Here is a 25,613-nt window from a genome sequence, read left to right on the forward strand (position 1 = left end):
AATGTGAAAAAGTATGTGAAAAGCATAAAGTTATAGCCCTGGCTGGTGTGGCTCAGTGGCTGAGTGCTGGCCTGTGAATCAAAGGGTCACCAGTTCAATTCCCAGTCTAGGGCACATGCCTGCGTTATGGGCCAGGTCCCCAGTATGGGGCATGTGAGAGGCAACCACACATCAATGTTTCTCTCCCTCTCTTCCCCTCTCTCTAAAAAGAAATAGATAAAATCTTTTTTAAGGCTATTAATAAATGAAAAGCTTCTTAAAAATACTCTTAGAAAAATTAAACTCAGATATCATCTGAGTCTTTAAGGAAAAATTATATTTAAGGATGTCTTATAAGAACCTAAAATTAATTAACCACTGACTAATATTTTACAGTGATTTAAGAAAGATCACAAGTGTTTTTGTTTTAAAGTCTTACTTTGGTCTGAAATACATGCAAAACAAGAAATTCAGAGTCCTTACCAAAAGGGCCTTCTTTAGTCATTAAATCCATCTTACCTTTAGCTCTGCTTGTATGAACCCTTGCACGAACCCAAACGACTTCATCAGCTTTTTGTACTGTCAAATCGCTAACCCGAACCAAAACTCGATCTACAGTAAATAAATGAAACAGTTCTTGTAATTCAGAATTTACAAAGAGATAATAATTTTGCTTTGACAGCCAGCATTAAGTACTTCACATTGTCTTAATTTTCAATCTGACACCTTTTTAAAAATCAACCCCCACATGCCATTTGCCTCATTTTGTGAATTGTATTTTCTATTATATCTCTAAAATCTATTCAATTCTCTTCTGTCTTCACTGCCACTGTCTCAGACTATTATCTCTTGCCTAAATTACGGCAATAATCTTCTAACTGGCAATTGCTGATCCTCTACTTCAGTTTATACTGGAGTCAAAGAGATTGTTTCAAAATATAAACCTGGTGAACACTTCAATGACTTGTAAGGCCAACTACAGCCCACCTTCACCTGCCTTTGCTTAAGTGGACATGGTATTTTAGCTTGCCTGCCAAAATATGTAAGTCAGCTAGCCACAGGCGAAGACTCCCTGCCAGGCCAGGATAGTAATGATAGCCCATTCCCCAGGCCCCAATGACTCATCCAGGGAAAGGGATATTGCTCGAACTGAGCTAATCAAAATCCTTCTCTGGGACTTAATATACAGATACTGAAAATGAAGCTCTCCCCTGGGGTTGTTCAGCTGATGTGGTATAGGCCCAGGGCTGAAGCCACCATCTGTCCCACTACCTGGGTTTGTAGGAGGAGACGAACCAATAACCAATTGGCTATTGGTTATTAGCTTCAATAACCAAAGGAAATCAGAGCCAAGAAGTGCAGACAGAGTGCCGAAAATACTGCTTGAGCCTCTAGATCCAATCATGCCTTCTACCATCTCACTTTGTTCCCTATAGTTATGTAAACCAATAAATTCTGGCTGTAAGGCCCAACAATTATGTCCCCTAATACTAATATCAGAGTACCATATCCACCTAGAGTCCCCAAGCAGGAAAACTGTGACAAAACAGCTATTATGTAAAGATAATATGAGGCAATCATGATCCAGAAATCATTTTATTTTGAAAATATGCAATTTGAATATTTAAAAAATTAACTATTAATTAAAAGCATAGTAGCTGACACGACATCACATCAAGAGTAATAAAAGATCTTTGTCAACAGTTTTGTTACCTAACAAAATCTGTCAATAGCTCATGCAGTAAAATATAGTTACTACAATACTAATATTTTTAGTGGTGATATTATATAATGAAATCAAGACATTTATTTATCTACGTTGTCTAAATGTACTTGTAATTTGTGTCTTGAAGCAAAGATGTAGCTTAGGGAGAATTTGATTTACAGGAGAATACAATGGTTCTCACTGCCAAAAGCAGTGAATGAATGAGAAATGTTTAAGAAGCCATTGGGCATCACAAGAGACTTTCTACAAAATATTGCCTATGAGATAGTATTACCTTATGAGATAAACCAACTTCCAAGTCTGCCGTGTAAACTCAGGCAAAAGAAAGTGTGAAACAAAAAAGACAGACAAAACAGCATAAAAATGTAAACATCAGATTTGGAAGTGCCAAAATTGAAAAAGCCAAAAACTTACTAACTAGGCAATAAAAACTCACAATCAAATGAATCATAGTAACACAAATCTGAGTAGACTTGTAAATAAACATAATGATTAGGGTAATTTTAATAGTACTTTGAAAAAGACAGAGTAATGGCTCTTCTTTCATGTGGTATTCCAACTAATTAGCATCGGAGTTCTCAACCTTGAACATATCTACACACAATTGAGGCACAGATCACACTCCTACCAGTATGACAGGCTTAGGCAATGATTAGTGGCTGTAGGGTTTCAGTTTGAAAAACTACTGCCTCCTCCACACTTTTAAGTCACTGGCACTCAAATAAAGAAATCTGGAGAAATGGGAACAAATAGGGAAGGAAATTTTGCCTGAACAAAGTGTTAGGATTTTAGCAGAGGTAAAACCAAAGGCAGAATTTTCCTATTATTTTACTGTAATGGGGTTAACACAGGTAGTTTTCTTCTGGTGGGGAGAGTTTGTAAATGGAGATAATTGTCTGCATTTGCCAGCCAAATGGGAACAGTAATTATGACAAGGGGTGGTTGAGGCTCAGAAACTCTAGTGAGCTCAAGGAAGTCCAGTTCAGGAAGAGAGTTAAGCTAAAAACAAAATTTCAAATGACCCCTCCTGCTTGCCCCGGCAGGGAATGTCATCTCCAAACTACATTGTTTCTATCCCATTTTATACTTGATTATCTCACTACACCATCATTATCTTTTAGAAATGATTTATTTTTAGCAAATTACTTGGGTCTTTTACTGCACAGTTTCTCATAAAGTTGGGAGGGAAAGTGATTTTGTGATCAGGCAAAAAACTAAATCCAAAATAACAATAAAATTGACCTGGAGACATGTTATTTCCAAAGCATATAATTCATTGGCAAGTCTCTAAGTTAGAAGTACTTAAGCACTTCCAATGGGCAAGAACTTAAAAGTTTGCAGTTGTACCAAAGATTGAAAGACATGATTTGGGCTGTCTACCAGAAGAGAAATGACTGTTCAATAATTAAGGTAATTTGTTGAAAATATTTAAAAAAATTAAAAACAAAAGACAGGCAGATGTCTACAAAAAGAAAACCTACAGCCCTGGCTGGTGTAGCTCAGTGGATTGAGTGCAGGCTGTGAACCAAAGTGTCGCAGGTTCGATTCCCAGCCAGGGCACGTGCCTGGGTTGCAGGCTGCGGCCCCCAGCAACCGCACATTGATGTTTCTCTCTCTCTTTCTCCCTCCCTTCCCTCTCTAAAAATAAATAAATACATATTTTTTAAAAAGAAGAAAAAAAAGAAAACCTACAGGTCTAAAAGAAACAATTAACATGACAAGTCAATTCCAAAGAAATCTAATAAATTCAAGAGGAAAATAAAGAGAGTAGCTCCATACAGCATGCAAAAAAAGGTTGCATATGATGAAGGCAGTTATTGTTAACCATTCTCTTGTCTCCTGAGCCGGAGTTAAATCTTAAATATTTTCCCAATCACTTAGGAATATCTTTTTAATATAGTTTAACATTTCAATATACTCACTTAACATTATTTTCTTCCCTTTCTAGAGTAGGGACCCTAAACTGATATTTATACAGGGTTATGACATCTGCTTAAGTAATCACTGTGATTTAAGTTTTTCAGAGTTATATCAATCTTAATTAAAATTTCATCAAGAGATTTCTAGAAGGAAACTAGAAGAAAAAAAAGCTTTATCACCACATAGCTACTAACCTGATTTTTCTTGTGACTGTATCATTGAAGATACTCCATATCTTTCTTTAGCATAATCCTACAAAAAATGTTTTTGCATTATGACTTTTTATTTAAAAATTAATAGCACAGTAAACATATAAATACAAATAACTGAATGTGAAATTAAATTTGTTTTAACTTTCAGGATCATTTTATTAGTTCAGAGTCATAGTTTTAAAGGGTGGAAATCTGTTATACCATTTACATATGTACTCTACAGAAAAACGGTAAGCACCCAGTTTCTGGTTAGTTTGTTTTGAAGACCACTACTCTTGGAATGAATATACCATACACAACAACACTCAGATAAAATTTACCCATGTACAACACATCGTAACTACCTTCTTCAAAATAAGAATAAACTACTTCAAACAGGGATATAAATTTCCTCTGTGAAGGGAGTAGGATGAAGTATCACAGTTTTATTAACTTCCCATTACAGTAAGAGATGTTCTCAAAGAGAACCAACATTTTTGGGTAAACTTGCTGAACATCAGATGTCCACATTTTTAGAAATCAGAGGTATTGGATATAAGCTAACTAAAACTTTCCTTTTGGAAAACATTAAAATCCATGAACTTCCTGTCTCTAAAAATCAGTTTCAGCATACCATGTTACAAGTGGCAATGACAGTATCAAATTTCTTAATCTGTTGGAATCCTCTCCTTTACATCTGAGATACAGGGTTTTTTACTTACACAAAAATAAACCAAGAGACATGATAAGATGCTTACTGAATTTTTTTTTTGGGGGGGGGACACTAATAATATTTAAAAAATACATCTTAAAGACAAAGATAACTCCAGCCCTAGTAGATATCACACGATACAGCATTAGGGCAGCGTAAATAGATTACTATTCATCTTAAAGCAACCGTCATTCCACCTAATATTCTTAAAATGACCTATTCCTTACGTAGCTTATCACAAATTCGTAATTCCACAAGAGAAAAATTAGGAGCCAAGTAGTGATTAAAGGCTCAGTTTTAATACAACACACTGTATGATGGTATCAAACTTTAATTTCTGAAAAGCACTGAAGGACCCCTGGCTGTAATTAATTACCCACATGATCTTGGGTCACTTCATCTCAAATGCATTTTCTGCAAACTTCCTACCTCACTAAGACATTTAGAAGAAGGAAAGTAAAGATGACAAGTGTCCTTTAAATCCGTCACAGAAAACGGTCATTAAACCGTTTTACGAAGTACTATCATTACTTGCAAAAACATCAGGAACACGAGCGCTGAGTAAAAATCGATTACTAGTGAACATCAAGATTTCCAGAGATGGTGGTGGTGGATTACGCGAAGGACATGCCTAACCCAGGGAGGTTTCAGTGTGACCCCCCAGCTCCTACTTCCGGGGCAGGGGGGAGGGGTACTTCAAGTGCACCCTACTCCGCGGCACACTTCTTGTAAGTCAGGCCTGTAAGAAATGCGATCTGGAGTGGGTCTGGCCACGCTGTTCTGGCAACGGCCCTGGAGTCCCAGTGAGAGTTCTCGGCGTCCGGACTCCAGGCTCGCGGCCCACAGGCTAAAAGCGGACAAGGACCCCGAGGGCGGAGCCCGCTCACCCTACACCCTCCCTCAGCGCGACCCAGCCCAGCGATCTGTCCTCCCAGGCCCCAGGAAGGTGGAAACCCACTTCCGCCGCGTCCATGACCTCCCGCGGCTTCTCCTGAGTCTTGCGGCTGGCGCTGGCGCTGGGCATCGGGACAACGGGAAAGGGCAGCAATCACCACCCTCCCTCGCAGGTTTCCGCAGGGTAGGCCAAAGGGGATTCTCCCTCCCGCACAGCCTCCACCCTCCCAGCACTCTTGTCACAGCACACGCGTTCCAATTCCGCGTGGACTGCCGGCCCCGGAAATATCGCGAGAAGCACAACTCTCTCGAGATCCCAGAGCGCTGTAAGGGGCGCGGCCTCGAGACCTCTAATTCTTTTCTTGCCCCGCCCCTACGGGTGTTTAGCTGGAGTTGGAGGGAAATCCCGGGAATTGGCTGTAATTTCGTGGGTTGGGGACCCAGGGTGCCAGCTGGCGTGCGGTGGTGCTTTTAAGCCCAATCCTAGCTGAAACTGCGGGTCGTTTCCCCTTTCAGTCTATGTACCCTTCCTGGCTTCAGCCGCAGACTGTTCACTACACTCAGCCCTCTACTTTTCTTCCCTTGGACCTCCTCACCTACGCTCGCCGCAGAGTCAGTGTAGCTGTCTGCAGTCATAAGCTCTCTGCTACTTTGTGTACTGGGATACAGGAGTACTGGGTTGTAGGTAGTTGGCTTGCTAAGGTAAGGATAGGGTACCGGTCACAGGTGGTAAATGAACTGTAAACACAGTTCCCAACATACCCCCCCCCCACACACACACAAAATTGCACTGATTGCTTAGATCTGTTGCATTGCATAGTGTTGGCTGTCCAATTGATGAATCTTCCTGAATTAGGCTTAAGAAAATAGTCATTCATAAGCCTTTTATTGCAATTTAAAGTACAATAACTTCGGGGACTGGTTAAATACTGTTTCCCCTGCTAGACTTTTTTGCACTCCGTTAAGTTTTAACTATATTAGTGTTTTAGCTGGGCACAAAGTAGCACAGTTAATACTTGTTAAAGAGTGCAGAGAGATCCTGGTGCAAATGAAGAGGCTTTGGAGGCAATCTCATTCATCTTGGGATACAATAGTGAGAAGACAGACGTGGTGCTTGACCTTGAGTAGCCTAACTGATTGCAGGTGTGAAGTAGAGGTACTGTGTGCTAGGAAAGTTTCTTTGAGGGTATTCAACTTAGTTTTCCCCGAGGAAGTGACACTTAAGCTAAAATCTATAGTAGTAGGGGTCAGCCCCTACTACTTCAGGTGAAGAAGGGCCAAAAGAATATTAAAGGTAAAGGGGGCTGGGAGAAAAAAGTTCATGGCTCAGTTTTGGATGTGGTGCGTATGAGATGCTTTTGAGACATTCAAGAAGAGGTATCCAGGCCAGAGGCTGGCCTTGTGAGGAGAGAAGAAAGATTTGGGTTACAAGTAAAGATGGGTAAGACACCAACAGGTAGGTAATAATTGAGGCCATGGACTAGGAAAGAGAATGTTCCAAGAAGAGAGCGTTAACTTTGTCAATAGCTGCCTAGATCTCAAGATGATAATGGAAAAATATTTGTTGGGCTTAGCAACATAGGTCATTGGTGTACTTAATAAATACTGTTTATGGTAAAGTGATATGTCAGAATGGGCTGAGAAATGAATGAGAGTGAAGAAATGAAGTGAAAGTGATTAAAGCAAACCTTTATATCATGCTTACTGTATGCCAAGCACTGTTGTCAGTGTTTTACATATACTAACTCATTTAATTCTTACGTCTGTATTGTCAGAGAGATATAATCTTTTTACATGTGGGGAAATTGAAGCATAGAGAGATGATGTAATTGGCTGTGGTCTCGGACTCATTAAATGATGTGTTTCAATTTAGGTAGTGTGGTACCAGAATCATATTCTTAACCACTATACCTACTGCCTTTCCTGTCTTTACATGTGAGGGGAAGGAAAAAGATAGGTGGTAGCTAATGGGGAATAAGTTAAGTGAATTTTTTTTTTAAGAGAGAGAGAAACTTGAATGCATTTAAATTAATGGGAAGGGTTCATGAAAAAAGAAGATGAATATTCAAGACAGAGAAGGATTGAGAGATGGTGTAAGATTTTAAAAACGAGAGTATTCACAGCATAAGAGTGAAGACCATTTTGTCACAACTAGAGGAGAGTAGGCTAGGATAATTGTAGATGTTTGGTTTCAGGAAAAATGAGAGAATTCCTATTTGATAATTTATGTTTTCTCTAGGAAGAGGCTAAGTCGTGAATGGTGGGGTTGAGGTTTAGAGGGCAGTATCAAAAAGAAGTTAGGGAATTTGAGGAAAATAGGAAAGATTAAAGTAATCCTGAAGGTTGCTTGGTATGTGATAATTATTTCTGGGCACTGTAATGATGCACTTGGTAAGGGAACATGAATCAGTCATGGAAGTGAGACTCCTCTGGTGGCCCATGGCTTGTCTGGTGCATTCACAGAGAGGCAGATAGTCGCTTCACTTATTGTGGGGGTTTTGGTGCTGATGCTGCTCAGTAGAAGGGAACACAGAAGAGATCTGCCTGAGAAGCCATACAAATGCCATAAACACCACAGGTAAATGAAAAGGAAGTTTTTATCTGTCATTTTTTGAAAGTCAGACCAATGTTAGACAAATTTATTTATTCTTAAATCAAGATGGAGGAAAGGACAAAGTGCAAATAGTTGAATGTAGTTTCCAGACAGATAGGTCACCCTGAAATTTGAGGAGTGAGGTTTGAATAAAAGGAGTAAAATTTTATTCCCCGTTTAAGTGATCAATGATTTTTTATAAGCATGTATATTGTGCCAAACATTATGCCAGGTTCTGGCAATAAAAAGGTAAATTATAATTCCTGTTCTCAAAAATACATGGTACAATTAATAAGATAGCATGTAACTAATGATGAAGAAATGTGAAAATTATCCTAATATTGGTAAATGTGTGCATTCCCAGCAAGAGTCCTGAGATTCACTTTGATTGGACAAGATACGGGAACAAGTCCACTACAGACCCAATCACTGTGGTGGGGCAGATGGAATATTTCCATTGGCTTATCCTAGGCAGCATGCCCTTTGGAGCCTTGGGTAGAGATACTTCACTGGAATCATGTGGAAACCTCTGTCAGAAGCTATGGGGTAGGGAGATGGATCCTGGGAAAGCAACTACAAATGTCCACAACAAAAGCCAAGAAGATTTTGGGACTCTGGGTAGATGGACAGACTGTAGGGGGAGTGCCTCCATTTATGTGATCAGGATTGCTTGGATATGCTCTGTTAACAAGCCCCTAAATCAGCAATTTAAAACAATGTATTTCTTTCTTAAGTCCACAGCAGGTTAGCAAAGGGGTTGTTCTCATATAATCCCTGAAGGACGTAGGTTGATAGATGCTGCATCTTGACACATACTTCCATCATCACTGAGGCAGTGAAAAGAGAACCCAGCTCTTAAAGTGGCTGCCTGGAGGGAACACTTTCACATTCTCTTCCTAGTTCACTGGCCAGACAAGTCACATGGTCATTTCTGAGTTCAAAAGGGTAGGGTAATTTACTCATTCCTTGGGGAGCAGCACTGAATGTTTTTGATCAATAAACCATTCTATCTTATGAGATTCCAACATAGACAGGGTCTGTGAAGCTGCTTCACCCTGAATTTTTTAAAAGCCTATATTCCCTCAACTACGTATAATCCTACGTATGAACTGAATCCCATATATGAACTGAACTCTAATCCTATGTATGGTCAGAAATCTGAATAGAAATCCCATATATTGTCTCTTTGCTGAGGGTAGGGGTCTTATCTTTCCATTGCCCACAAGGTCTCTGCATGTACTTCTTAATTGCTTTAATTGATTTGATGGGTTATTCTTATTTAGAACATAGCTTTGGGGAAAGACTAAACATATACCTCTGCTCTGGCCCTCTTTCCTGACAGTGATGAAAAAGAAGAACTTGCCAGAGCAATGGCCACATGTTATATGCCTGAGGTCCTATGAATCTGCTCTAGAAAACCTACCACAGCTGCAACTGAGGCTACAACTTCATTGAATTTGCAGTAGTCTACTATCAGTCTCCTGAATGTGTTTTTGTGGGAACCAGACTGGTGAAAACAGATATGATGGGACTATCAACTACCAGGTCTTGAAGGGCTGCACTAGTCTCTTCATTCTCCCTGGAGATGTGACATTGTTTATGATTTACTATCCTAGCTGGGGACTGGGGAAGAATTCAGAGGTTTCCTTTTAAGCTTTCTACAATATGATAGCCTTATCCGACAGGCCAAGGAACCATAAGGGAACAGCTCTAGCCATGTCATCTGACCACCTTGTACATATCCAAATAAGCCATGTAGGCAAGAGTTGGCTTAAATGACAGCTAACCTGTCTTGGAAAAATGCCTTGTGATCCTTCTGAAACAGAAGAGGACAAAAAGCCATTTCCCACTCGCATCCCTGTCTCCTCTAGGAGACTGATGAGGTATGGGACTCGTGCCACTCCCTGCCCACCTATGGTTGTACACAGTGTGCAACTGCACAGCTGGAGTCTAGAAGTGGCTCCTCAGCAGCAGCGTATCTCCTAACTCACACTGCAGTCATAGGGTCCCTTTTGTTTCAGTGTCGTCCTTCTTGGTGTGTAGAACAAGGATCACTGGGAGCAGGTACCTTTGGCTTATTCTTTTCACTGTCTAATTAAGTAAAAGAGTGTTTATCTAAAAGTGGCTTTTTGTATGTTTACTGATTGAATCAACCAGAGCTTGACCTTGGCCTCACTGTGTTGTATGTTCCTGTCTTGACAGGAACAAACGTAGGGTTCTGCCAACTACCTACCAAATATGTCTATTCCAAACTATACTTTTTGGGACCAGGAAAGTGACTAGGGTAGGCCCCCTAAGGACCAGTTTTAGGTGTTGCTGTTAAGAGGTTTGAAACACCATTGTGATTCCTACTCCTTTGCACAGTAGTTTCTCCTTGTCTACCATTTCACTTTCTGTATTTTAGTTTCTGAAAGTCAACTGTGATCTGAAAAATTTTAATGGGAAATTCCAGAAATAAACAATTTATAAGTTTAAAATTGTGCATCATTCTAAGTAGTGTGATGAAATCTCACGGCATACTGACCAGGACTTGACTCATCCCTTTGTCCAGGTCTCCACACTGTACACATTCCCCAGCTGTTAGTCATTTCACAGCCCTCGTGTTGAGGTATGCAGTGCTTGTGGCCAAGTCACCCTCATTTTATTTAATAGCCCTAACACAAAAAGTAGTGATGCTGGAAATTTGGCTATGTCAAAGGGAAGCTGTGAAGTGCTTCTTTTCAATGAAAGGGTGAAAGTTCTTGACGTGGAAAGAAAAAAATCTTATGATGAGGTTGCTAAGATCTAGGGTAACAAGGAATCTTCTGTTCCCGAAATTGTGAAGAATGAAAAAAAATTCTGCTAGTTTTGCTGTCTTGTCTCAAACTGAAAAAATTATGTCCACAGTGCATCCTCTGAAGGTCTTGGAACGTATCTCTGGTGGATAAGGAGGGCTACTTTTTGTGATTCTTTTTCCCCTGGCAAAAAAAAACAATTTCGCAGTATATCTGCTGAGTAAGTTACCACTGGTGCTTTTGTTTGTTCCTACTGCCCTGAAATTTCACAGTGTTGACCATCTGTGGCTATAAATTCACCACGGTGCTGGAGAGGGACCTGTTCATCTGGAAACTCACATTACTTAGTTTTGGGACATTTTCCCAAAACTTTTCTTTGATGAGTCTCTCCCTTTCATTTTCTCTTCTCTTTCCTGAATTCTTATTCAAATATTGACATTTCTGAGCTGGTCTTCTAATTTCTTATCATTTATCTCCATTTTACATCTCCTTGCCTTTTGCACTGCTTTTGGAAGATTTCTTCAACTTCCATTGGGATTTTTCCCCTTTCTGCCATCATGTTTATAATTTCCAAAAGCACCTTTCCATTCTCTCAAGGGTACTTTAAAAGAATAGCATTTTGATCTTTTACATGAATGCAGTACCTTACCTTTCTGAGAATATTAATAAGGTGATTTGGAGAGGGTTATTTTTAAAGTATTCTCTCTGCATAGCTTATTTCTTACAAGTTGCTTTTTTGTTTGTTTTTGGGGCTCTATCTTCCATGTTAGAGACTCAACTCAGCTGACTGATGAATTTTTGTTTATTTTTATTTTCTGTATACAGCGATGTTTTTGGTGATCCCTCAGTTGTCTGCCTATGTTAAAAGTGGGGACTAGAAAGCTAATTAAAAATTCTGAGCTCTTGAATGGAATTTGTCAGTTTTGAGTTTTACTGTACGATGGTCTTGTTGGGCCCTTTCATGGTCAACCACAGGTGTCGGTTACTGTAGTTCTTTCCCCATAGCTGGTCAGATTGTTAGGAAAAACCCTCCTAATCTCCTACCTGAAGAGGGAAGGTCTGCCAATATTCTGGGAATGTACAGCATTCAACATGCATTTGGTCACCGAATCCCTCTAGTTTTGGCGTAGTGCTCAATTTCTAAAGTCCAAGGACCTACCCTTTTGGCCTGTCTAGAAAAATACATCATATCAAGGTGGGAGAAGACTCTTGCCAAAAGAGGGAAATAGGGAGGGATATAAGGTTCAAACTTCCCATGTAGCTCTCCCCAAATATTTATTGTAATTCCCACTTTCTACCTGCATTTCCAGGGGTACTTGGTGCTGCTTGTCATGAGTCTTTTGAGATTTCTGTGGTATAAATTAGGTTGATTCTCAGCTTTCCTGACTGCTACCTTAAGATTCAGCTTTTCATGGCTGCAAAGTTGGTCTGGTCTGTCTGTCTGCTCTTCAGCTCCGGGTGTTGTGTCCCTTTTTATTCCTCCATCCTCTTGATTGTAGTTTTTGTAGGGCTTGGGGCAGGGGCAAAACTGGATTTGCCATCTTAGCACAGAAGTCACTTTTCATATTTTATTTTGCAATGTCAGCATATGCAAGGATTTTAGCAGGTGACCTATAGTTACCATGATGAACACCAATGCTCATTTATTCTTTCAACAAATATTTATTGAGTGTCAATTATATGCCAGGCATTAGTGTAGGTATTTAGGATATAATGGGGAACAAAGTAGATAAAGATCCTGGCTCTAATGCATCTTACTTTTCAGAGGGGGAAAGCAGACAGTAAATAATAGACATAATAAGAAAATTATGTAGCATGTTAGAAAGTGGTAGTACTATAGGAAGAAAAAGTAGAGCAAGGTATAGAGGAATGTGTGGTGCTAGAGGCTCAGGAGGATTACAATATTAAAAGTGGTGGTCAGGGTAGGCCTGCCAGAGAGAGTAGCATTTGACGGTTTGAAGGCAGTGAGAGATGTGGCCATGAGAGATATGTCCATATCTGGGGAAAGAGCATTTCAGTCAGGGGAACAGCCAGTGCAAAGGCTGTAAGGTGAGAGGAACAAGGCCAATGTTCTATGTAATAGAGTAACATCTTCCAATCTGAAGTGCATGCCTAAATGACTCCAGTTTTTTTATTGTGATTTTTTAAAAATCCACATAATATATTCTCACTGGAGAGGGAAGAGGGATTGAGGATTGAGTTAATTGCTGATGGCCAATTGGTGATTTAAGCAATCATACCTACATAATAGAACTTCCTCCATAAAAACCCTAAATGAAAGAGTCTGGACAGCTTCTAGGTTGGTGAACACACCCATGTGCCAAGGGGTGGAGTACCCCAAACTCCAGAGAGACAGAAGCTCCTATGCTCAGGATCCTTCTGGACCTTGATGTCCAGTTGTATCCTTTATAATATCCTTTATAATAAAATAGTTATAGTAAGTAAAATGCTTTCCCAAATTCTATGAGGTGTTATAGCAAATTATCAAAACTGAGGAGTGGGTCATAGGAACCCCTGATTTGTAGCCAAGTCAGACAGAAGTGTGGGTAACCTGGGAACCTGCTACTTTCAACTGGCATCTGAAGTGGGACTCTTCTTCTGGGTTTGAGCCCTTCACTTGTGGGGGCTGTGCTAACTCAAGGTAGTTAGTGTCCGAATTATTTTCAATTTCAGAACACCAGGTTGGTGTCTGCAGGGAACTGCAGAGTTGCTTGGTGTGAAAAACCCGTATATTTGGCATTTTAAGTGATGTGAGTAGAAATAGATCATAGCGGTAATAGCTCAGTCACTAGTGTCTACTATACCAGCTACATGAATTGAGGAAAGTTGTTTAACACCTCTGATTCTTGTTTTTCTTGAGAAAATGAATATAATGCTATTTTTCTCATGTGAGCATAAAAATCAGATAATAATTGAAATGAATAACCGTATATATCATTTCTAGTTGGGTAGTCCTGAAATCGTGTCCCTGGATGAACAGTGTCAACATTAGTGTCATCTGGAGTGTGGGCTGAATTGTGTCTCTGTCCTCCCCCAATTCATATGTTGAAGCCTAACTTTTAGTACCTCAGAATGTGACTGTATTTGGAGATGGGGTCTTTAAAGAGGTAATTAATTTAAAGTGAGGCCAGTAGTGTGGGCTCTAGTCTAACTTGACTGGTGTCCTTATAGGAAGAGGAGATTAGGACATAAACACATACAGAAGGATGGCTGTGAGACACAGGGAACAAACAGACATTTGCAACCCAAGGAGAATCCTCAAAAGAAACCAGCCCTGCCTACACCTTGACCTCAGAATTTAAGCCTCCAGAACTTTAAGGAAATAAATTTCTGTTTTTTAAGCTACCTGCTCTGTGGTATGGCATCCTAGCAAGTAGTATACCCGGGAACTTATTAGAAATGTAAAGTCTCTGGTTCCATCCCAGATCTGCTGAGTCAAAAACCCTGAAGTGAAGCTCAGCACTCTTGTGTTTTCTTTTTCTATTTGTTTATTTATTATTATTTTTCCATTACCGTTTATCCTACTTATACCCTCCTTGCTGTTTTTTGATTTATTGATGGCCATTTCGATGGGTGTGAGGCAATATCTCATTATGGTTTTAATTTGCAATTCTCTGATGATTAGTGACACTGAGCATCTTTTCATATGTCTGTTGGCCATCAGTATGTCCTCTTTGGAAAAGTGTCTATTCAGGTCCTTCACCTAATTTTAACTGGGTTTTTTTTCTTTTGGTGTTTGAATTCTTTATAAATTTTGGGTATAACTCCTTAGCAGATATATTTATCATTGGCAAATATTTTTCTCATTCAGTAGGTTGTCTTTTTGTTTTATTGACAATTTCCTTTACTGTGCAAAAACTCTTTAGTTTGATGTAGACCCTTTGGTTTATTTTTTCCTTTGTTTCCTTTGCCCAAGGAAGCACCCTGTTTTAAAAGCCCTTTAGATGATTCTGCAGCACATTCAAGTTTTGTAGGAGACTGTTCTGTGTGGTGTGGGCCCAGCTCCCACTTGGAGATGAACAGGACCCACGCCCACGGATAGGTTCTCCTGTGGGGAATCAGGCCTGCAATGTACCTAGGCCGCTATGAGTCTTGCTTTTTGCTAAAATTCCCTCACCCTGAATTGAGGACATTTACTGCAAAGTAACTTCCTAAAAACCATGCTAAACCTTCCAAGGATGAGTGTAACTAGTTCAACCACTTTTGCCTTTTCATTTGCAAATTTCCCTCTTCTGTGATTTGATTAGCAGCATTGGCTTCTTTGTTTTCTATAAAAGGTAACCACCTAAAGCGAACCTGTGCATAGTAAATGAGGGCCATCACGTAATGGGGGAGAAACCCAAGAAAGGCCTGTCATGGTAGAGGTCACAGGCTTTTGCTCCCCTTGAGAGAAAAGCTATGCTGTCCCTTTTCCTCCACTGGACTCGGTGGTCCATGTGAATGTCTCATTTCATCCATAATGACTCAGACACTGTGGGCCAGTGTCTGCATCAGCTGGTGCCCACAAACAGGGACCCAGGGCTACGAGCCGTCGTTATGGACAACACACCAACTTGGTTGGAGTATGTGCACAATTAGCCCAGGTAAGGGCTGATGACCCCGAGTGCTTTTTGGGAATGTCATAAGGGTGTGTTTGATTTCAGAGGAAAAGAGTTTTTCTTCCTAGGTCACCCTCTCTTGCGACCACTTTGCATGGCTCTTGGCAGGGCCCTGTGGACCTCTTAACTTGGGGAAGAGGGTATGTTTCCATCCCTACAGGTCCTGTCTGGCTACCAGCCAAAAGAGGAAAGCCTTATCATGAGCAGGACAAGACACCAAGCTCTGCTACCTGGAGCCGAGAACCAATCGACTGACAGACCAGATGGCCCAGCTGACCCTGAACAACCAGAAGGAAAATGGACACTTACACTATCACTCACAGGCCTGAGTCTGCCAACGGAGGAAGATGGGGCCTGCCCCAATGACAGAGGCCGAGGCTCAAGCCCCTCCTGCAGAGGGCAACAACCCCTTGGTGCTCCATAATGTTCAATGGTTGGACCCTAAAAACTATTTCAATGGACTGAATTTACAATTTTGGGTCCTAGCAGCCCGTGGATGCCCCTTTGTCTTAATCCTTATTTGTGCTTTATGATATATATAGAGGTTGTTTTCCTGAGATTGTGTTCGGGAACAGCAAATAGTAGATTTCACAGGCTTAACAGCTACAATAGCATTTACAAATGAAAAAGCAGGGAGATCAGATGTTGGGAACTGCACTGCCTGGTTTCAGGAGCTGTAACACCACCATGACTAAGGCTGAGTGAGAGACCTTGGGACCATAAGCCACTGAGGAGACAAAGCTTATCTCCCTGGCAGGAGCACTGCCTCTGCCCAATTTACTTCACTCTGCCTGGCCCCCAATGCTTGGTCGGTTAGCCAATGATGGGTAAGATTCCTCAAGGGAGGATTGATCTAAGACAGGCATGATCACGTGAGAAGGCCCTCAGGGAAGGACTTGGGGGGGCTATAGAAAAAGGGGATGATGGACCCCTGCCCCTCAGCTTTGACATAGTCTGAGTCCTCATTCTGTCTGCAAGAAGTCTCCTAATCTCTTGGCTACCTTACTTCCCTTGCTCCATCTAAGCCTGAAACAATGCCACTGGTGAGTGTGGCCCTGTGCTGGAAAGGGTAAGTTTCCCAAGGCAATCAGGCCTAAGAAAGAAAACATAAAATCCTATGAAAACTGCTTTGCTAATACCATCAATTTAAATGATAAGGGTCCAAACTTGAAATGAGTTTGTTTCTCCAAAGTTTCATGGCCTTTTGGCTATCTGACCCTGACTCAAAATAGGCCCTCAGAGTTCTTTGAATATTATCTATTTGATCATTACTGCCTGACAGTGATTGATGGGCTTAATCTGAGAATGTGAGTCTTTGGAACTGCTGGTTGCCTACTGATTGTAATAATGTTCTGTGTACTTTACCACATTTGCAAATTATTTTTCCAGGGTCATGTGGGAGACCAGCAAGCAGCAAGCTTTGTGGGATCTCTAGCAGTCCTAACTAAAAACAAGGGGGCAGATGTGGTAGACCATTCTGTGTGGTGTGGGCCCAGCTCCCACTTGGAGATGAACAGGACCCACGCCCACGGATAGGTTCTCCTGTGGGGAATCAGGCCTGCAATGTACCTAGGCCGCTATGAGTCTTGCTTTTTGCTAAAATTCCCTCACCCTGAATTGAGGACATTTACTGCAAAGTAACTTCCTAAAAACCATGCTAAACTTTCTAAGGATGAGTGTAACTAGTTCAACCACTTTTGCCTTTTCATTTGCAAATTTCCCTCTTCTGTGATTTGATTAGCAGCATTGGCTTCTTTGTTTTCTATAAAAGGTAACCACCTAAAGCGAACCTGTGCATAGTAAATGAGGGCCATCACGTAATGGGGGAGAAACCCAAGAAAGGCCTGTCATGGTAGAGGTCGCAGGCTTTTGCTCCCCTTGAGAGAAAAGCCATGCTGTCCCTTTTCCTCCACTGGACTCAGTAGTCTGTGTGAATGTCTCATTTCATCCATAATGACTCGGACACTGCGGGACGGTGTCTGCATCAGGTCTTAGAAGAGCTAGCCTAGTTGTTAAGGATGTAGGAACCTGATTAGCCCGAGTTCTTGTCCCAGCTCTTATCATTTGCTAGCTGTATGGTTTTAGGTACTTTCTAGAACCTCTGTTTCAATCTCCTCATCTGTAAAGTGGGGATAATCCTAGTCCTTATCTTTTGGGTTGCTATGGTGACAAATGAATCCATTAATGGAATTTAGAATAGTGCTTGGTGCATAGTTAATATTCAACAAGTGAACTATTATTATGGCGCATAACATGTAAATTTTGAATCTGAATTTCATTTTAAATAGTTGGGTTTGGAAAAAAGAGATAGTAGCCAAATTTATTGGAATTATTTGTAAAGTAAGGACCTGGGGACCTACTTGAGTAAAGTTGATTACTCCAACCCTTAGTTTGGCTGCTTGAAACCCTTTTTTTTCTCCCAACTTCCTGGTTAATGACTGTGATATGGAAAATGTAGCCAGTGCCAAGTTCTTTGGAGTTTATGCAAATAATACATAGCACACATTGTTATGTTGCTCTTCGTCTTCTATGAAGGCCCATTGTCATCAACTTTATATCCTGTTCCCATGAGAACTTTACCTTTTCTCCTCTTTGCATTCTGTTCTTGATAGATTGTCTTGTTTCTTACTTAGACAACTTATTCTTTTTCTCTGCTGGCTCATTTAAAACCACCTTCAATTAAAAAAAAAAAAGAGTTTCACCCTGGCTGGCTATTGGTTAGAGCAAGTTTGCGGGTTCAATCCTCAGTAAGTGCACATACAAGCAACAACAAATGAATGCATAAATGAGTGGAACAACAAGAGCAATGTTTCTTTCTCTCTCTCTCTCTCAAAAAAAAAAAAAGGAGTTTTGCACTGAAGTATCTAGATACTGATTTCCCTTGTTTTTCATTTGTTTTCTGTCTGGGGCATTTCCAAATGCTTTACAGTGTGCAGCTGCCACTTGGTAGTAATGATATTTTCACGGGTTGAGTTGCATTTCCAAGCATTGTTTATGTTTGATTGTCTTCAGTATTTTATGTGAGTTGTAAACACACTGGGTAGAAACAACTCAATAAATGACAAATAGTAAAATGAATAATGAAAAGTTACAGTCTCATAAAAGGAGAATGAGTGGGGCCCCTCTCCCAAATAACGTCAGCTGGGGAGATCAGCATGTTATGAAAATGCTGGCTAGCTGCTACTTTGCCTTAAAATGTCCTTCCAGTCACAAACCGGGTTTTCTTCCCAGTTAATCTTCCCCTGCTGCACACAATTTACTTTCCCTTCTACTTACCTTCTTAATAACTTGAGGAAGCATGATCTAGGCCCCAAATCTTGGTGTGATTTCTTATTGCTTTCTCTTCTCCCCAACATTGAAAAATCTACCAAAATCTTTCTGCTATTACCTTTTTAAAACATTATCCATCTCTAACTTATTTCAAAGACCAGACTTTCTACAATTGTGGAGAACTGGAGAGTTCAGGGTAAATAATTCATTTGGCTAGATTATCTCCAATCCTATTTTGTAATTCCATATGTGACTATAGCCATATCCAGGAATTCCACACAGAACTTTAAAGCCCCTTCCCCCAATAAATTGAAATGTAAAATACAAAGCAATTGTATATCACACTTTTAGAAGAATTGTACATGATCCAGGAGGTTGAGAAAAATAAAGATCTCAGTGTGATTACAGAACTACTCTTATGGGCCTCTTGTCTGATTTTGTGTTCATTATTCGGCTGCTACTTGGTTATTTTCTGTTTTGTTCACTTTATTCACATTAGTTTTTCACTATAACCTCCCCATTGTTACTATTTAGGGAGTATGTGAGTCATCTACCTTTCCTTTTAATTTAAAAAATATTTTTAAATCTATTTCATTGATTATGCTATTACAGTTGTCCCATTCCCCCCTTTTATTACCCCCTGCCCTGTACAACCCCTCCCACCTGCAACCACCCCCACCTTAGTTCATGTCCATGGGTCATACATATAGGTTCTTTGGCTTCCACATTTCCTATACTATTCTTAACCTCCTCCTGTCTACTTTCTGCCTACTATCAATGCTTCTTATTCCCTGTACCTTTCCCCCCTCTTCCGCCTCCCCACTGATAACCCTCCACATGATTTCCATTTCTGTGATTCTGTTACTGTTCTAGTTGTTTGCTTAGTTTGTTTTTGTTTTCTTTTTAGGTTCAGTTGTTGTTAGTTGTGAGTTTGTTGTCATTTTACTGTTCATAATTTTTATCTTATTTTTTTAGGTAAGTCCCTTTAACGTTTTATATAATAAGGGCTTGGTGATGGTGAACTCCTTTAACTTGACCTTATCTGGGAAGTACTTTATCTGCTCTTCCATTTTAAATGATAGTTTTGTTGGATAGAGTAATCTTGGATGTATATCTTTGCCTTTCATGACTTTGAATACTTCTGTCCAGCTCCTTTTGCCTGCAAGGTTTCTTTTGAGAAATCAGCTGAAAGTCTTCTGGGAACTCCTTTGTAGGTAACTGTCTCCTTTTCTCTTGCTGCTTTTAAGAGTTTCTCCTTATCTTTAATCTTGGGTAATGTAACTATGATGTGTCTTGGTGTGTTCCTCCTTGGGTCCAACATCTTTGGAACTCCCTGAGCTTCCTGGACTTCTGGGAAATCTATTTCCTTAGCCAGTTTAGAGAAGTTCTCCTTCATTATTTGTTCAAGTAAGTTTTCAATTTCTTGCTCATCATCTTCTCCTTCTGGCACCTCTATGATTCAGATGTTGGAACATTTAAGGTTGTCCTGGAGGTTCCCAAGTCTCTCCTCATTGTTTTGAATTCTTGTTTCTTCATTCTGATCTGGTTGAATGTTTATTTCTTCCTTCTGTCCAAACCATTGATTTGAGTCCCAATTTCCTTCCCTTCACTGTTGGTTCCCTGTACATTTTCCCTCATTTCACTTTTCATAGCCTTCACACTTTCCTCTATTTTGCGACCATACTCAACCAATTCTGTGAGCATCCTGATTACCAGTGTTCTGAACTGTGCATCTGATATGTTGGCTATCTCTTCATCGCTTAGTTGTATTTTTTCTAGAGCTTTGATCTGTTTTTTCATTTCATCCATATTTTTTTTGTCTTAGTGTACCTGTTACATAGTAAGAGGCGGAGCCTTAGGTATTCACCAGGGTAGGGCAACACAAGGTAGCTGCATTGTGGCTCTGTTTGTAGGAGAGGGGTCTAAGAGGGAACAATGCCTCTTGTTCAGCTATCTGCTGGCTTTCAGTCACTTCCCCCACTACCCACAAGCAAATTGGGCCTTTCTGGTGCTGGTTCCCAGGTGGGTGGGTTTGTGTACATTCTAGGACCCTAGGGTCTCTCCCATGAACTCTCTTCTGAGGCTGGGAGTTTCTCCCACTGCCTCAACCCCCACAGATGTTTTCAGTCAGAGATTTTGAGGCCTTATTTCCCCAGGCTGGAACCCTGGGTTGTGTGGTCTTTCTTGCTCCCCAGTTGTTCCTCCTGGTTTATCCACATGCGAATGTGGGACCACCCAGTCCGCCAGTCGCCTCTTTGAGTGCTCTGTCTACTGCCGCTTTGCCCGCTCTGATTCTCCAGCCGCCACCTTGCCACAGGTCCTCTTGCTCGGCTGCTGGTCTCTGCCCCTCCTACCAGTCTGGAAGAATGTTTCTTCTTTAACTCCTTGGTTGTCAGACTTCCATATGGTTTGATTTTGTGTCAGTTCCGTTTTTTTTTGTTTTTAAATTTGCTATCTTTCTTTAGGTTGAGGACGAACAGTGTACTGAATACACCTCCATCTTGGCTGGAAGTGGGGAAGAAAGTCTAATTTGTTTAAATTTTAATCTTCATGTGAGGATATGTTTATTGATTTTAGAGGGAGATTGAAGGAGGGAGACTGGGGGAGAGAGAGAGAGAAACATTAGTGTGAGAGAGAAATTGATCCATTTCCTCCCTCATGCATCCTGACCAGGGATCGAACCTGTGGCTGTAGTCTAGGTAGGTATGTGCCCTGACTGGGAATCAAGCCACAACCTTTTGGTGCATGGCATAACTCTCCAACCAATTAAGTCACCTGGCCTGGGCTCATCTACCTTTCCTTTAAGGAAAAGTTTTTACTTTTAGAAATGCTCTTCACTGATAATATTTTTTTCTAACCTAATGTCCTTATCTATTCTCATTAATGTTTCTGAATGACTTTAGACTCAAAGGAACTATTTTCCATATTCTGAAGAAAAATCCTATTTGAATCACAGAGAAATAAGTTATGCTATATCAAAACATGTAATTCCATTTATGTCTTTTTTTATGAAGAAATATTTATTTTATTTTATTTTTTTAATCACATTTACGTCTTCATTTTAGTAGGTAACTCTGTGATTCAAACTCAGATTGGTCTTCCTAATTGAGTCACTCAATCCAAATTTTGGTAAGAAAATCTAGTTCCTCACTATTCCCTGATCTGTGGTAGATGATCTTTAGTTTCTAAAGATGGCAGCAGCAACATCTCCCATCCTACATTTCCTTTGCAATGTGACTGTGCTACTCTATCACCAAGAAATAGAGCAGTTTTTTTCCACTGCCTCTGAATCTAGACTGGCCAGTAAACCTGTAGATCCTCAGGTTCCACATCTGTGGATTCAACCAACTGTGGATCAAAGATATTTGAAAAAAAAAAGTTATGTTGTTGCTGATATGTACTATGTAGATAGATTGACTGTAGTTGTGCCTGTACTGAACATGTACAGGCTTTTTTCTTGTCATTGTTCCCTAAACAATACAGGATAACAACTATTTGCATAGCATTCACATCATTTTGGGTATTATAAGTAATCTAGAGATGACTTAAAGTACATGGGAAGATGTGGAGGATTGTATAGGTTATACACAAATGTAACACCATTTTTTAAAGGGACTTGAACATCCACAGAGGTCCTGGAGCCCATGTATTTTGCAGGATGCAGCAGAACTGATGCTGTGCAACTTCCAAGGCTGGGCCTTAAGAAATCAGTATCTTCTGCCTTCATGTCTTGGAAACTTCTTTCTTGGAACCAGCTGCCATGCTGTGAGAAGACCCATGAAGCATTGTGAAGAGGTCTCATGGAGGAAAACCCAAGCCATTGGCCAAAAACCCCAGCTAAGCTCCCAGCTAGGGTATGAATGAGGCCTTTTTGGATGTTGTAGCCAACTCAGGACCCTTGCCAACACTGTATGAACCAGAAGTGCCTGCTCAACCCATAGAAACAGGAGAAATAATAAATAACTGCTGTTTTATGCCTCTACATTTTGAGGTAGTTTATAATGCAGCAATACCTAACTGGCCCACTGGGGCTCCACTCGTCTTGTTTTGGAGGCCTTGCATGAGTTCACCTGCTCTCCTCACCACCTTCAGACTTCTGCAAGGAAATGTAGGTTACTTTTTTGGGTGTTTACAATCTCCTTTTGGCTCTGTGGGTAAAGTAGTTCACTCTTCAGTGATTATGAAAATGGCTAACTGATAATCACAATACTAATGAACACTTTTTGAATGCTTATGATATGCCAGGCACTATTTTAAGTGTAATATATTTATTAATATATTTAATCTTTTGAACAGCTTTTTGAGCTAGGTGCTATTATCGTACCCATTTTACACATGGGAAAGCCAGGGCACGGGGAGGTGAAGTTACTTATACAAAGTCCAACAGCAAGTGGTGGAGTCACCATCAGAACCTAAGTGTCAGATTCCAGAGCCATAGGCTTTACCACTGCTCTGTACTGCCTCCGGTAGACAATGCCTCAAGTTCATCAGGTTAATCTGAAAGTGACTTAGGCGAGAGTAATTTCTTTCACATATGTTACTTGATCCTTTTACTTTTGTTAAGAAAGTTCTTTGAGATTTTCATTGCCTCATTTATTTATACTACATTCTGGGCTATGTCCCATGCTACTGCTTACATTTAGAAAAGCCTAATGTTAGAAGCCTAAATGCTTGACTGTTTCTATGCTCACAGTTCAGGGAAGAATAGAGCATTTGCCTGGTTTCCCCAGGTTCCTTATCCCTGTGCAGCCACCGCAGAGGGCAGCAGAGTGACAGGCAGGCAGCGACCAGGAGGCAGGGGTGGAGAGACAGGGCTGGTAGGGAGGTCCAAGGAGGTGCTAGTGTGAGGCAGAGCTCTTTACACACCTTTTGGACAGGGAGAACCAGGTGGGAGCATAGCACAAAGTCCCTTAGCACCCATCAGATGGAAGGATTGGCTGTTGCTTGAGGCAGCCTAAGACATGCCACATAGACACAAAGCAGAGGGAAGTGGAAGCCTCTGTGCTCATCATGCAATGGATCCTTCAGACAAGCCCCCAGTGTCACTTTCCAAATGGACTACTGCCTTCAGGTCCCTCCTTGGCAGCCATTCTAGAGATGTCACTGTAAGAGGGCTGATTTTGCTTCAAATAGCATTAATATCTTTCTGCTTGCTATCTGCCTGATAACTGCCTCCAGAAGTCTGAGGGAAATAAAAAAGCTAATTGTGAAATTCCATAGTTCTGTAATCTCATGCTGGATTGAAGTCCTTTGGAAACAGACAGTCCTGGGATCAGAACCCCAGCTCTGCTGCTTAATTGCTGTGTGGCTTTGGGAAAGTTGCTTTCTACTCTGAGCCTGAGCTATTGAACGGGTTAGTGATATTTACCTTGTGTGGTTGTCATGAGGAATAAATAAGTCCTATAGGCAAAGCTCTTGACCTCAGACACACCAAACAGCCATCAGGGTGCTATTATTTACATACACAGGATATATTGGACATCTATATAACTATGAATTACCATGCAGCCTTAGAATGTAAGTGGCAAAGAGTGAAGCTGGTGTTTCATGCTCTGCTACACAATGTTCAGGAAAAAGACAACGGTCACAATCTATTTTAGAAAAGTACTCTTAGAATCTTCCCTTTTACTTTTATTGCTTAAATGCTTTGGAACTATGTGGTATTAAATTGACCTTTAGAAATTAAAAATATCTAAGACTCCATGGAATGTTCTTAGTGAGATGAATTAATCCCTCCTTGAAATGGTGTGCAACATTTTGTGTCTACATGTATGTACATTTTGGGAGGGGAGGTGATTCATAATTATCAAACAGACTCTCAAAAGAGTCCATGCTTGGACCAAAGACTAAAAAACTTTAATATAGAAATAGCTTTTTAAATCTTCTCCAGAAAGTAACTTGGAGGCCTTCCCTGACTGAAGACAAAGCAAGCAAAGCTTTGGAAAACACTAGAAATGGATATCATCTTTCAGCCATGGCCCAGCCTCTTTTCCCCAGTGGCAGAGTGGGAGCCTGCTGTTCCCACTGGCACAGGTAAAGCTGTACAGACAGAACCACGTGGCTGAAGAGGTGTTGCCTTCTCTAATTACAGCTGACAAAGACCGAAGCCTAACCTCAGCTGCACCTTCTCTCTCTGGGATGTCACTTAAGGAAGGTTTGCTACCTGAAACTCAATTCTCAGGATGACGAATATTTAAATTATGTCCCCAGACATATACCTGAAGCAAAGCCATAAGGGCTGATGGCCATAAGGGGTGGGGGTTGTGTTCTTCATTCAGTGGGGATTAATAAATGAGGATGATATCACTGAGAATCTCAGAAGGGGCAGGTGTCCAAGAGGCCCTTCTCACTTCTGCAATGAGGCCTGACAGCCTGTGCCCTGGGTTCGGTAATTTATGCCTCCGGCACAGAATTTGCACAAAGCAAGAATGGCCACATCAGCATGTTTGGGTTTAAGGCCAGGTTCTCTTATCCATAGACCCTTTCCCCAAAATTGTAAGGATGATTCAGCTAGTTGATTGTACTCTATTTTTAAAGAAAATAATGTTGCTGTATAAAGTCAATGAAAGTACAGACCTGGGGGAGGGGATTTAAAGTAACTTAATGGGTGATGACTAAGTTTGCAATTGTTATTATGTCTTTTTAATTAGCAGATAATTCATGAATTATGGAGTATATGATATAAGCCTTGTGGACTACATTAGGGAAACATTTTTGATCTGTGTAAATATTGTAAATTGAGATAAACAGTGGGTGCACCTGTTCCTAGTGCGTCCCACGAATATATGAGACTCTGGCACAGGATGAACGTCTATTGGTGTCAGTGTGACAATAACCAAACAAAGCTGGCACTGGGGTCAGGAAGTCTTTGGTGGGTGGGGAGCCACCGTCTGCAGCCAGAGCCCAGCACGCCTGTGTGTTCTGAAGCCCATCAACCAGGAAAGGGAGTCTAAGGT

The 25,613-nt window shown here is 40.8% G+C and overlaps 1 protein-coding gene across 2 annotated transcripts in view; it reads right to left on the reverse strand.

The window, feature by feature from the left end:
* The window catches only part of DARS1 (aspartyl-tRNA synthetase 1), a 66,679-nt gene extending 60,959 nt beyond the window's left edge, over positions 1-5,720 (reverse strand). The window contains exons 1-3 of one of the 2 annotated variants that reach the window (XM_045826014.1): positions 5,487-5,720; positions 3,820-3,877; positions 499-591 (exon numbers count right to left, since the gene is read on the reverse strand). In XM_045826014.1, coding sequence (XP_045681970.1) covers positions 499-591; positions 3,820-3,877; positions 5,487-5,552 — 217 coding nt within the window. In that variant the 5' untranslated portion in view covers positions 5,553-5,720. Of the gene's footprint in view, positions 1-498; positions 592-3,819; positions 3,878-4,957; positions 5,432-5,486 lie in introns of those variants that run through there. The other variant, XM_045826015.1, reaches the window with a different exon arrangement.
* Positions 5,721-25,613: the final 19,893 nt, after the last annotated feature.

This window comes from Phyllostomus hastatus, unplaced genomic scaffold (genome assembly GCF_019186645.2).
Source record: "Phyllostomus hastatus isolate PE091 unplaced genomic scaffold, TTU_PhHast_1.1 phas_scaffold_60, whole genome shotgun sequence".
In the NCBI taxonomy this organism is placed as follows: Eukaryota; Metazoa; Chordata; class Mammalia; order Chiroptera; family Phyllostomidae; genus Phyllostomus; species Phyllostomus hastatus.